This window comes from Bufo bufo, chromosome 1 (genome assembly GCF_905171765.1).
Source record: "Bufo bufo chromosome 1, aBufBuf1.1, whole genome shotgun sequence".
Classification (NCBI taxonomy): Eukaryota; Metazoa; Chordata; class Amphibia; order Anura; family Bufonidae; genus Bufo; species Bufo bufo.
The window spans coordinates 661,965,369-661,978,758 of NC_053389.1; the positions used below are offsets into that span (position 1 = coordinate 661,965,369).

The 13,390-nt window shown below is 41.1% G+C and overlaps 1 protein-coding gene across 1 annotated transcript in view; it reads right to left on the reverse strand.

Annotated features, from left to right (window-relative positions):
- Nucleotides 1–5,372: 5,372 nt before the first annotated feature.
- FBN1 (fibrillin 1) overlaps nt 5,373–13,390 on the reverse strand; it is a 261,436-nt gene continuing 253,418 nt past the window's right edge. Inside the window, exons 64-66 of the mRNA XM_040414001.1 lie at nt 11,736–11,967; nt 7,851–8,019; nt 5,373–6,884 (exon numbers count right to left, since the gene is read on the reverse strand). Coding sequence (XP_040269935.1) covers nt 6,495–6,884; nt 7,851–8,019; nt 11,736–11,967 — 791 coding nt within the window. The 3' untranslated portion in view covers nt 5,373–6,494. The remainder of the gene's footprint in view (nt 6,885–7,850; nt 8,020–11,735; nt 11,968–13,390) is intronic.

A 13,390-nucleotide genomic window follows, 5' to 3' on the forward strand; every position in this document is an offset into this window, starting at 1 on the left:
ACCCATTCATTTCTATGGGGCTGTTCACATGAGCGGTGATTTTCACGCATCACTTGTGCGTTGCGTGAAAATCGCAGCATGCTCCTCTTTGTGCGTTTTTCACGTAACGCAAGCCCCATAGAAATGAATGGGGTTGCGTGAAAATCGCAAGCATCCGCAAGCAAGTGCGGATGCGGTGCGATTTTCATGCACGGTTGCTAGGAGACGATCGGGATGGAGACCCGATCATTATTATTTTCCCTTATAACATGGTTATAAGGGAAAATAATAGCATTCTGAATACAGAATGCATAGTAAAACAGCGCTGGAGGGGTTAAAAAAAATAAAAAAATCATTTAAAACTCACCTTAGTCCACTTGTTCGCGATGCCGGCATCTCCTTCTGTCCTCTTTACTGAATAGGACCTGTGGTGAGCATTAATTATAGGTCAAGGACCTTTGATGACGTCACTCCGGTCATCACATGGTACGTCACATGATCTTTTACTATGGTGAATCACCATGGTAAAAGATCATGTGACGTACCATGTGATGACCAGAATGACGTCACCACAGGTCCTGTTGCTGCACAGAGATCAGATGAAGCCAGAAGGAGATGCCGGGCCGCGAACAAGTGGACTTAGGTGAGTTACATTTTTTTTAACCCCTCCAGCGATGTTTTACTATGCATTCTGTATTCAGAATGCTATTCTTTTCCCTTATAACCATGTTATAAGGGAAAATAATACTATTTACAGAACACCGATCCCAAGCTCGAACTTCTGTGAAGAAGTTCGGGTTTGGGTACCAAACACGCGCGATTATTCTCACGTGAGTGCAAAACGCATTACAATGTTTTGCACTCGCGCGGAAAAATCACGGGTGTTCCCGCAACTTACCCGCACATTTTCCCACAACGCCCGTGTGAAAGAGGCCTTACTGTTTTGCTCCTAGTGGTGGAACAATCTTTTTCTTCTTGTATACTACTGTACAAATTACAACCTGTTCTCACATTCCCTAATAGCTCAGAGTGTAATTAGGTTGATTCCAAAGCGAAAGGTCACTGGTTTGAATTCAGGAGCAGTCATGAAGATTTCCCAAGAAAAGAGAAAAAGCATCATCTAGCTCATCGATAGCTGTATCTCGGACAAGAAAATTGCCAAACTGCATCATGTGAGTGCCATGACAGTTGGAAGACTACGAAATGAAGTCTGTTCATTCATTCCAAAGCCAAGAGGTGGACTTCGAGGCAAAATATCGGAGTCAATAAGTTGGCTCACAACTTCTGTCGCGACAAACACAGCGGTGGAGGTGGCTTGTATGTGTTGTAATAGTGAGATCAAAGATGTCCATGCAAGCACCCTGCGACACGCATTACACAAGTCTGAAATGGTGGCCCGAAAAAAGGCTCAACTTCAATATCGTCATAAGAAGCGTCTGCTCAAGTTTGCAAAATAGTACAAACAGTGGACAGTAGAACATTTGAAACAGGTCATTTGTAGTGATGAGATGAATGTCAATAGACTGGGCTCTAATGGGTTCAAATGGGTCTGGAAGAAACAAGGGAAAAGGGGCTAATGGATCAAGAAATTGAAGGGACTGTCAAGTTTGGTGGAGGAAGCCTGATAATATGGGGTTATCTCACAGCCAAAAGCGTTGGATACTTGACCAGGATCGATGGTGGTCTCAATGCTGAGCTATATGTGAGTATCCGACAAGTTACTTCGTACATTCGAGTACTATGGGTTTGAAAAGGACAACATAGTGTTCCAGCAGGACAACGACATACGTAGAGATTGGTGAAGAAATAGACAACAATGAATTAGAGGTGCTGGATTGGCCCCCACAGTTCCCAGACCTCAACCCAATCGAACACTTGTGGGTAGAGTTGAAAAAAATAATTGTATTCGTATCTAAGTTAGTCGACCAGTATGCACCAACATTGGGAACGTGCAGAAAAGACCTGGGAACAGATTTCAGGCGAGACATGCTTGAATCTGATCGAGAGCATGCCCAGAAGGATTCAGGCCATGTACATTTACAAAATACTATCAAAATAATAAAAATTTAGAATTTTAGGAGCAAAACTGTAACAATGCAGCTACATGACAAGAATATGCATAACTAATTATATGTTAAATAGTTGCAAGTCTAATTTATGTATCAGATAGCCTAGATATGAAATTATGGTAGTCTCACGGTCGAAGCTGTAGTGGATGGTGAGATATGGAGCCTAAAAGTCAAAAGTTCAAAACATTGTTACCCTTTTGCTCGTCAGTGTATATCTTCTGGAAGTGTGGGTTTTAGACAGGACTTTACATAAAGACAAATGCCTCCCTGTCTCCGGTTTTTACGATGTTTTTTCTAAACAGATTGTAACCCTGTATGTTAACTGCCCAGTCATCGTTATCAACCAGCCATGTCTCTATGTCATAGTCCTCTTCAGACATTACTAATTCCAGTTCACCAGTCATATTAGTCCTGCTTCTGGCATTACTATAAATACAATGAAGAGGTTTTTGTATATATTTTACCCTACACCTTACTTTGTTAACTGTTCTAGGCCCTCCTTCCATTCCTCCCCCAGTTCCAATACCTCGCCACAGGTCTCTATCTGTACTATCTTCCCTTCCTATAATCAAATTACCTTCCCCCCAGTCCCTAGTTTAAACACTCCTCCAACCTTCTAGCCATCTTCGTCCCCAAAACAGCTGCACCCCCATTGAGGTGCAGCCCATCCCTATGATAGAGCCTGTAGCCGATAGAGAAGTCGGCCCAGTTCTGCAGGAACCTAAACCCCTCTTTGCTACACCAGTTCTTGAGCCACTTGTTAATCTCCCTAATTTCTAGCTACCTTTCTGGTTGTGTTAGAGGTAGTGTTGAGCTACCAAAATGGATTCTGTTACCACAGACCATAATGGAATTCTATGATGGCATGCACCACATAAGCCTATAAGAGGCATTCCGTCATAATAGAAGTCTATGATGGCCATAGACTTCTATTATGACGGAATGCAATACAAAATGCCTCTTATAGGCTTCCGTGGTGCATAGAATTCCGTTATGGTCCATGGTAACAGAATCCATTACAGAATTCTTAGACAACCCGAACTCCGAACTTGCAAATCGCAAATTCGCTCAACACTAGTTACAGTTAGTATTTCAGAAAATACTACTTTTGAGGTCCTTGCCCTGAGTTTGCAACCTAAATCTCTAAAATCCTTTTTAAGGACCCTCCCCTGGGGGACATAAGTACTGGGACAATAGAGGTGGGGTTGAAAATTACTGAGGCACTATAGAGGGGTCTTATTAGTATACAATAGAGGCTGGCATTATAACTACTGCGGGCATTACAGAAGGATCTTATTACTACCAGGGGCGCTTTAGGGGGACTTATTACTACTGAGGGAACCTTATTAATTTATTTTACTTACTTATATAGAGCCAGCATATTGCACAGCGCTTTACAGACATCATCATCACTCACTGTCCCAATAGAGCTCACAATGTAAGCTAAAGTATGTCACTGGAGTGAGGGAAGAAACTGGGGTACCTGGAGGAGATCCACGCAAGCAGGGGGAAAACATACAAACTCCATGCAGATGTCCTTTGTTGCATTCGAACTTTAGGGGCCCTTATTACTACAGAAGTCACTTTAGGGGTCCTTACTACTACTGGGAGCATTATCACTACTAAGAGAACTATGGTGCATTAATACTGTGGGGGGAGAGCATTATTATTATTTGGCACAATATTGAGGGCCTTACTACTAATGGGGGACTCAGGGAACATTATCACTGTAGCGGACACTATTACTAATGAGGGCACTATAGAAGAGAATTATAATTGGTGGGACTTTTGGGGGCACTATTAGTATGTGGGGGACAATCTGTATGATACTATTATTTCTTTGGTGTAGTATTTGGGGACATTAGGGGGCACAGTATTGGGGGTAGCAGCAGGGGCAATTATGGAAAAGTGAGGAATCAAAATTGTCTGTGTGGCAATCTCTGCAGAGACGACACATGGCTGAAAGATCTCATCATGGCGGTCTGCCCCCAATGAAGAAGATGAGGAAAGAGAAACTGTTTGGTAGTGCTGAATGTAATGTCCATCCAGGGAGGTTGGATCAGGGTGGTGCAAAAATACATTTCACTTTTACGACAAAGCAAGTGGGCCGTTTTTTAAAGTGCCAGGGCTGAATTCCAGTCCCAGTCTTGCCCTGGATACAAAGATTGCCAAGGATTTTAGGTTTAGCGTGATATATTTAGCAATTTTACTCCAGGCTTAAAGGAAATGTGTCACCAAAACTTTTATCTGCCAGCTAAAACCAAATAGTAACACATATCCTTTTTTTCTAATGTGTTTTTATTTTTCTGATTGCAGATTTACACATTATTTATTCTGTTTCCTGAACATTATTATGGGGGCGGCCATCTTGCCTGAGTCTTTTTTTAACAGCATTTAGAGAGCATTAAGAAAATTGCTTTATGGAAGCAACATGGGCCATAATCACAGTGGTCTGGAGGGGACCTCGTTGACTTCTATGGGAGAGTTTTCTCGGCATGCTCTGTACCCTGTACAGAGGTTTTTGTACATGGAAAGAATATATAAGCGTGAATGGTGGATACTGTCTTATCTATACACAGAGGTGATATCACTACAGGCAAGATTAGAATGACAGATAAGCAGGTAACTGCTGTAAAGTGCTCTGTACAGACCAAGAATTGGCGCCTATTATTAGGCTTAGTGGCTAGTGCGAAAACTGCAGGATTTTATGGCCTTTGTTTAAATATAGATATTGACATGGAAAATTAAAACTAACATCATTATAAAGTCTTTAAAAATATGTTAAACATAAAAACCTGAATTAAACAACAGGTCATTTTCTGATGACACATTTCCTTATGGAGACAGAAACCTATATTCGGCTACATGTACATGGGTGCAGGTTTCAAAACATATATATATTTGTTCCGTGTTAGCCAGTAAATAAAAGATGAAAAAAGATTGATATTCCTAGTTTCAAAACCGGAATTTTGTGTGGATTTTCGTGCAGATTTCTCTGCGTTTCCGCACCAAAATCCACATGTGTTACTTGCGGATCTTGTTGCCGATTTTGATGCAGTTTTGCCCCAGATCTCACCCTTTGCTTTGCAAAGGATTAATTTAGCAGAAACCGTTAACATGCTGAGGATTTCAAAATCCGCACAGCAGGTCAATTTCTGCACAGAAAAAAAAGAAAAATCTTAGTGTACATGACATTTCTCAAATCTCATTCACTTTGCTGGTACTGTATTATACTGCTTTTTTTCTGCACGAAAATCCATTGGGGATGCCTTAATGTAACATAGAAAAATACTTGAAGGACACCATAAGAATCAACCTCAGCCATTCACATTATAACATTTACAGCAGTGAGTTGCCTGCTGATTTATTTTGTAAAATGAATAGTTTTCTTTTACTTTCTTTACACAGATGAAAAACAGATGTTTCACTTTAGTTATGTAAAACTGAGTACCACAGGGCATTACAGGAAAGCATACTGTCTTGGTCCTCCCGCCAACATGAAACTAAACATACAGTAATAGATGTATGATTTTAACACTATATTGTAACATAACTACTTTGGTTTGATTGAACAATGTAACAAATATGCGACAAAAGAAAAACTGTTTTATTGTGGCATCTATGACGCTGGGTACTTACAATGTGCAATGTATGTCATATATTGTAAGATGGCACTGAACTTTCTTTGATAATCCTATATGGTCATCTGACCTCAGTGCATTCACCTAGTTTCAGAAATGGCACCACTAGGCTTCTTTATACAAGTAGTTGGTCTTTATAAGCACCGTTTAAAATAAAAAACCTAAAACCATTTTAGATTTCATATCTAGTTTACAATTGCTCCAAGGATAAATAAAAGCTTGATTACAGTATACACACGTCATTTACCTGACATATAGAGATAATTGAGATAAACTATAGCTAACTTTGGTTGATTTTGTAAATTTTAGACAGAATATTGGTTGACTTCTAAAATGTGTACATATTACAGTGCATTCATACAAAATGTTTTTGAAAGAGTTACTAGCACCAAAAGGGTATCATAAATTTCTGGTGAGCTTAGGTGGCATGGAAAACTGAACTTTCAAACCGGAGAAGTCCAACACAAAAACAACTTCATGTACCTCTGCTGAAACTGTCAACCATTTCAGCATCAAAGGTCAAATTCCATTCCCCAAAAAAGTCCCCAAGTTTAAAAATGGCATATTCACCATATGAAGGTAGCTCAGTCTACATACTATGTAAGAAGCCTGAGAAAGTGGTTGTGTTGAGCTGGAATAATGATCCTGTACCTTGCATATGGCATGAGAAGAAAGTGCTTTTTATTCATAAAAACATACTTATGAAAGGTTTGTACCAAAATTATGGAAAATCAGGAAAATTGGGCAAGGAACATTCATGTCTACTTATAAATCTTTGGTTTTTGCTGTTCTTTGGTTTGGAGAATTAATGAAATAAGATCTTAATTTTCATTTTAAGAATGTCACCCAGTTCACCAGTGAGGTAGTCTCTGTCATGTTTATCTTCAAGCTGGATAAGCTCTTTCTCCTTATAAAGAGGAAAACTGCTAATCTCTAGGTCATAAACACCAGGGACTGGCTTCTTCTTGGTCAGATGCAGGTAACTGATTCCATCTTTTTGGTTGAGCCTAAATATGCCATCTTTGTTTCCAGAGTCTATTACATATCTATTGTGATGCTGTAGAGTTGTGAGCGCTGGAGTGAGCTCAAGAATACGGTCTCTGGTGTTTATATGGGAGATGTTAAAAGAAAGAATTGCTGGTTTTTCAAGATCCCAACTTGCGAGGTTAACCAAGGATTCCAACTCCAGTTTCTCCTAAGAATTACAAGAAAAACAAATGGTTCATATTCTATAACAAAAAAAATTCAAAAATATTAAATATTTACATAGAAAAATATGTCTGGTAGGTGGGGGTCCAACCACTGGGGCCCTGGATGGTCACATGAACAGGGGTCGTGTTTCCGCGTTTGAATGGAGCGGCAGGCAGGTATGCATTTCTGCCACTTCATTCAGCTCTGTGGAGCTGTCTCCAGTAGTTCATAGAGTTGAATTGTGCAGCAGCGCACATGCGTGTCCTTGGTTTCATTCAAATGGGGAAACATGACCCCAATGCACATGGGTGTCCATAGCTTCATTTTGCTCTGTAAAACTGCCTGGATGGAATGGCAGCATCCTCCGCTTCATTTAAATGGGGGAACCAGGGATGTAGCTAACAAGGAAGCAAGGGAAGCAGCTGCTATGGGGCCCAAACTCAAGAAGGGGCCCAGGAGAAGAACAAATGGATTTATTTTCAGGGACTAGGAAGCAGAGAGTATGGTGCTCCTAGTCTTAGCACTGGTATTACTCATTGCTCCCTGGTCTTCTTCTCCAGGTACCTGCACTGCACTAAGGACAGGACATAGTATGCATAGGAGTGCACTATGACCTGACGCTGTGCGATGTCAGGTCACACTGTCGTGCGTGCCTAGATGCAGTGCTGCACGGAGGAGAAGAGAGGTGAGTATTTTATTTATTGTTTGTTCTGTCTGAGGTCTGCATTAGGGTTACTGAGGGGGTGGTCTAATTAAAAAAAATTGCTATGGGGCCCAGTCTGTTCTTGCTACACGACTGGGGGGACACAGGCCTTCATTCTAGTGAATGGCAGAGGACCTAGCAGTTGGAACTCTGCTGATTAGACACTTATCTTATATCCTGTGGATAGGGGATACATTTTTGTAATGAGATAACCCCTTTAAGAAACTTTTTCCTTTTTATGCTGTCTGTACAGTAAGTTATAATTACCTCGTCCTCTGTAGCTGTGTCATTGGCACTTCTCCGTTTCCTCCCTCTTTTGGGATAGCCATTGATCTTACAATCGTAGCATGCTTCTGGGGATAAAGAGTTGTCATCTATTTCCCCACTGGTTGCCATATCCTGAACTCTGCTCATTCCTGCTCCAGTTACACAGTGTCTAAAAGAACAAAATTAATTTTGATGATTATACCTCGAGAGTGAACGCCTTTTTATTTGTGGATTATAATCTACAAATGTCCAGGGTTCAAGGAAAAGAGTAATAACTCATGGAAACCCTGTGTTCTGCCAGCCCATTCCTATAATTGGTCTCATACACCCTTTTAACGTGAACGTGTCTGGTAGAACAGTAGGAGCTGGGTAGAACATGGGGGGGAAAAAATTCACTTAAACCTCTTCAAGATCCTGCGATTTTTCATCTTTGCATTTTCATTATTTACTCATTGCCTTCCCAGAGCCATACATTTTTTTTTTTTTATCCATATAGCCTTATGAGAGATTGTTTTTGTGGGACAAGTTGTACTCTCTAATGGCACCATTTAATATTACATACGATGTAATGGGAAACTGGAAAAAAAATCCATATGGGGTGGAACAGAAAAAATGCAGTTTTGCCATAGTTTTATGGGTTTTATATTTACAGCGTTCCCTATGGGGTAAAAATGACCTGTTAACTTCATTCTCTGGGTCAGTACGATTACAGTAATACCATATTTATATAGGTTTCCTGTGTTTTAATGTTTAAAAAAAAAAAAATTGTAAAAAACGGTTATTTTTTCTTTACATTGCCATATTCTGACCCTAATAACTTTTTTTGCAATTACACCTACGGAGCTCAGTGATGGCTCATTTTTTGCTGTAAATATTTTATTCTATCTTTTCATGGGACAACACTGAAGATCTGACACTTTGATACAATGTAAACTAGTCAGTGTACAGCTTGTATAACAGTGTAAATTTGGTGTGCCCTCAGAATAACTCATCATACAGCCATTAATGTCTAAACCACGGGCAACAAAAGTGAGTACACCCCTGTGTGTCATATCTTCAGTATTGTCCCATGAAAAGATATAATAAAATATTTACAAAAATGTTAGATCTGTACAAGAGAAATAGGTTTATATTTTAATAGTATGGAAATTTTGGGACGCTATGGTGCAAATGATCTTTATTTTTTATTGTTTATTTTTATTATGGGGCTGGGGGTGATTTGAATTTTTGTATTTTTTTTTTATATTTGTAAAAACTTTTTTATTTTTTTATTACTTATTGTCTGAAGTGACAGGTTCCCTTTATATTCTGGATGAAGTTACATTTTTGGTGAATTTAAAAATAATGTATGAACCTCATTTGAGCATTTTACCTTTTATTTCTGCCCCATTTCCTATACTGATGTATACGCTGCTATTATGAAGAGGTTAACGCTGGGTACACTGTTGTTCGATCCAATCAGTTCAGTTGGGGAAATAATGCAAAAAATTGCCAAAAAAATATTGAAAGACAAATTAAATATTTTTTAAGAAAGGAGCAACAGACTGTGGTCTACATTTACCAATGTGAGTGAACCTAGATTTTGGCGTAATTAAACCTAAATGTAGCGCAGTTTGGCGCATCTAGGTTTATAGAAATCTGCTCCTAGTGTGAGAAGGGGGTTTGGATTAATGGAAAAGGGATGCGGCTTCACAGGAAAGGTGGTGGCAAAATATGCATCATGTTGCACCACAATTCTGGCATAAAATTCTATCAGAAACTAAGACAACCAATAGTTGATGTAGAGTCAGTGAAAAGTGTCTATCCCTGCACCAAATCATCAAGTTTACGCCATCTATCGGATTAGTAAATCTTCCTGTGTGTGCAAAAAGCAGAAGGATGACAGTCGCTCTTAAATCATGATTCGGACATGAAGTTTGTCTAATCCCAAGACAGTTTTTCATCTTTGCACGGACAATAACTAAGAAGTGAGAAAATGCTAGCACATGTGACATAACCCTTACTCTACACACTTTGTTCCAAGGGCGGTGGCACTAAAAGCTTTTTATGCCAAGAACAGTTTCTGAGAATTGTTCCCAGCAGCAGGAAAGTCTCTGCCTCAACATTCAGCACACTATAGCATCTGATCAGATCTGTAGCTGTTCTTAAAGTGCTTGTCTGAGTTATATGAAAATTGCCCCAGTGCCCCTAAATGTGACAACACAATAAAATAAATTATACTCACCACTCAGTCCTCCATCATTTCGGGCTTTACATCCAGTTTCCTTTTAGAGGCTACAGTGGTGACCGTGCTGTATTCACCATGTGACTGCTGGAGCCAATCACTGGCCTCAGTAGTATAAGTATTTGTTCTTTTACTGTTTTATCACATTTTGTGGTACTGGAGATATTTTCACATAGCTCAGACAACCCCTTTAAAGTGAAACTCTGGCCATATTTTCATAATTATTCAAATAGAGCCACTATGGCTGTGTAACATAGAGGGCCGTCTTTAATATTGATTGGACCCTGGGCAAGAGGGAGAGCACAAGTGTCGCGGCCGCATTCATGGTTCCATACTTAACTAAGTAGCAGGATATGTAGGGCATACATGGGTGCCGCTCCGTTGCGCCGCTGTGGCCTCCGTTACATTCTCCTGCACTGTATGCTAAGTAACAGCATCGGAATACCAGGGAGGAGACATCAGCTTTTCTCTGTTGGCGTTCCTTCTCGCAGCGCAGAATGTCCCAGCCAGGGAGAAAAAAAATAAACTCACCTTCTCCCTGGCTGTGACGTTCTGCGCTGCGATTGGAAAGCGCTACAGCCAGGGAGAAGGAAAGCCCAGTGAGAAAAGCTGATGTCTCCTCTCTGGTGTTCAGGAAAATGTAAAGGGGGCCACAGCTGCGCAACAGCGGCACCCAGAAATAATAGTAAGTGCAGGGACATCCCCCATATATGCCCTACATGTCCTGCTACTTAGTTAATAAAGGATGGACCCATGAAATGTCCTCTAGTGGCCAGCGGGGCTCAAGAGGCAGCTGCCTTGGGCTCCCCAGGAGCAACTGGGCCCGGGGAAGCTGCCCCTTTTGCCCCGAGTTAAAGACGGCCCGGGTAACATACCATTCATTCTTTCATTAGTTCCACAAATATATGTTTCCAAGGTCCGTAACAGCAGCCTGCATTTGGACAAGTGCATGCAGAGTCCGAGCAGAGCAGGAAGTCAGTGTAGTGCGGCTTCAGCCAATAGCAGCAGAGCAGGAAGTGATGTCAGAAAAAGGGTGTCATTTTGTAAATGTCTCCTGTACAGCCCAGTAACATGCAGCAGTTTTTTTATATCCTGTGGTGTTAAAGGGAATCTGTCACCAGTTTTATGCTGCTAGGTTCTAACAGCTCTAGCACATGCCAATGAGTCCCCATATTCGTGAGCTCACGGCTCTCCCTGCCCACCTGCCTCTGATTGACAGTTTCTTTTCCATATGAATCAGCAGCAGGTGGGTGGGAAGAACCAGGAGTTCATGGATATTCGGGATTCCTCACTATGCACTGGAGATGTTCAATACAAGATTTTGGCAAAATGGCAAAACAGCTGGGTCAATTAAAGAAAGTAACCCAGCATTTTGCTAAGGGGATGTGTCACTAGTTTATGCTGCCCTTAGGACACCATAAAACTGGTGACAGATTCCCTTTAAGAACACCCCAGTACTTGCATTTAAGAGACCAGAGAGAAAGAATGAATGGCTTGAGTATCTAAAATGACCTGAGTATCTCCATCTTACTGACTGTGAAAGGTTATCCGGGACACTTAGAAAGGCTGAGATGTTGCATGAACAAATGAATTAAAGCGCTGTTTTTCTTCATTATTGGTAACATTCTAGGTCTTTGTAAAAAAAAAGAAACAATGCTTACCCTTGTCCTACCCTGAAGTACCCTGGTGGACAGCCGCACACATAACCTCCTTCTGTATTGGAACAGCCAAAGCTACATGGAGCCTGGGAAGAACCACACTCATTGATATCATGGCAAGAACCTCCAAAATGTTCAAACTGAAATCCTGTTGGACATATGCACTTAAAGCTCCCCAGGGTGTTGTGACATGTGGCTCCTCCGCATATTTGACTGCTCATGCACTCGTTCTCATCTGCAAGGGAACACCAGGTAAATTACAGTTGCTGAAACATGAGCATTGAGCATATATCTTCCAATCTAGTGCTGCATATCAGAAGGATACCACTATGGCTACAGAAATGGAAGCAAAGCTTGTTAAAGAATATAAGGAAAATCTGTGATAAAAACGTTTACATTTGATAATGCAAGACATTATTTTTATATATACTTAAAGGACATCTGTCAGCAGATTTGTTACTATGACATTGGCTGACCTGTTATATGTGCACTTGGCAGCTGACGACATCAGTGTTGGTCCCATGTTCATATGTGCCCGCATTACTGAGAAAAATGATGTTCTAATATATGCAAATGAGCCTCTAGGAGCAATGTAGGGGTTGTTGTTACACCTAGAGGCTCTGCTCTCTCTGCAACTGCCGCACCCTCTGCAGGAAGTGAAAACATCATCAAGTCTTACCCTATCAATCAAAGTGCAGCGATAGCAGAGCTTCTAGGTATAAAGGTAACACCCCCGATGCTCCTAGAGGCTCATTTGCATATATTAAAACTTAATTTTTCTCAGCAATGCGGCACATATGAACATGGGACCAACACAGATGCCTTCAGCTGCCAAGTGCAGATGTAACAGGTCAGACGGTGTCATAGGTACAAATCTGCTGACAGATGTCCATTAATCTGTCACCTCCCTGGAATACTATTAGGAGCAGTGCTACATGAATAGTACTGCTCCTGCTAAGTTGTGATAGCTTAGTCTTATGGTCCCCAGCTATGTGCCCACATTGAGCCAAACACACATAATGGAGAGGGCCTTCAGAGCACAAGCGCATTCGTTCTCCTAATATATTACAGAGGTGCTTTGTGGGCAGACACAGGGGGGAGTACTAACATAAAAATATATAATTCTGACTCAGTGTCGGCAGTGCTACTTATGTAGTACTAATGCTCCTAATAGCACTCCAGGGAGGTGACACACACACACATATATATATATATATATATATATATATATATATAGGGCCATTTAACTCCCTACTCCTGCAGATACAATGTCTACACCTACATTCAGAGACGTCCTTACAAAATGCCCAGACTTATCAAGAGAAAGAGGTTAAAATGCTAGTGACAAGTTGTAAGCTGCCAAGAAAGGACGGGGATTATGAGTTAAGACACCAAATTTTCCTAAGGCTAGCTGCACACTAGCGGTGGCGATCCAGCCCCATTCATTATAATGTGGCCGGTGGAGATCCGGACGCATTCCGGAAAATATGCCGAGAATCGGCTGGAATAAAACTGCTGTGTGCAACGGGTTTCTTCTGGCCGATTCTCGGCATATTTGCGGGTGTGCGGCCGGATCTCTGCCCGGCAGAGTGATCCGGTAGGCTGTTCTCTGCCGAAACAGTCTCCCAGATCGATGCTGCTAGTAAGCAACTAGCCTT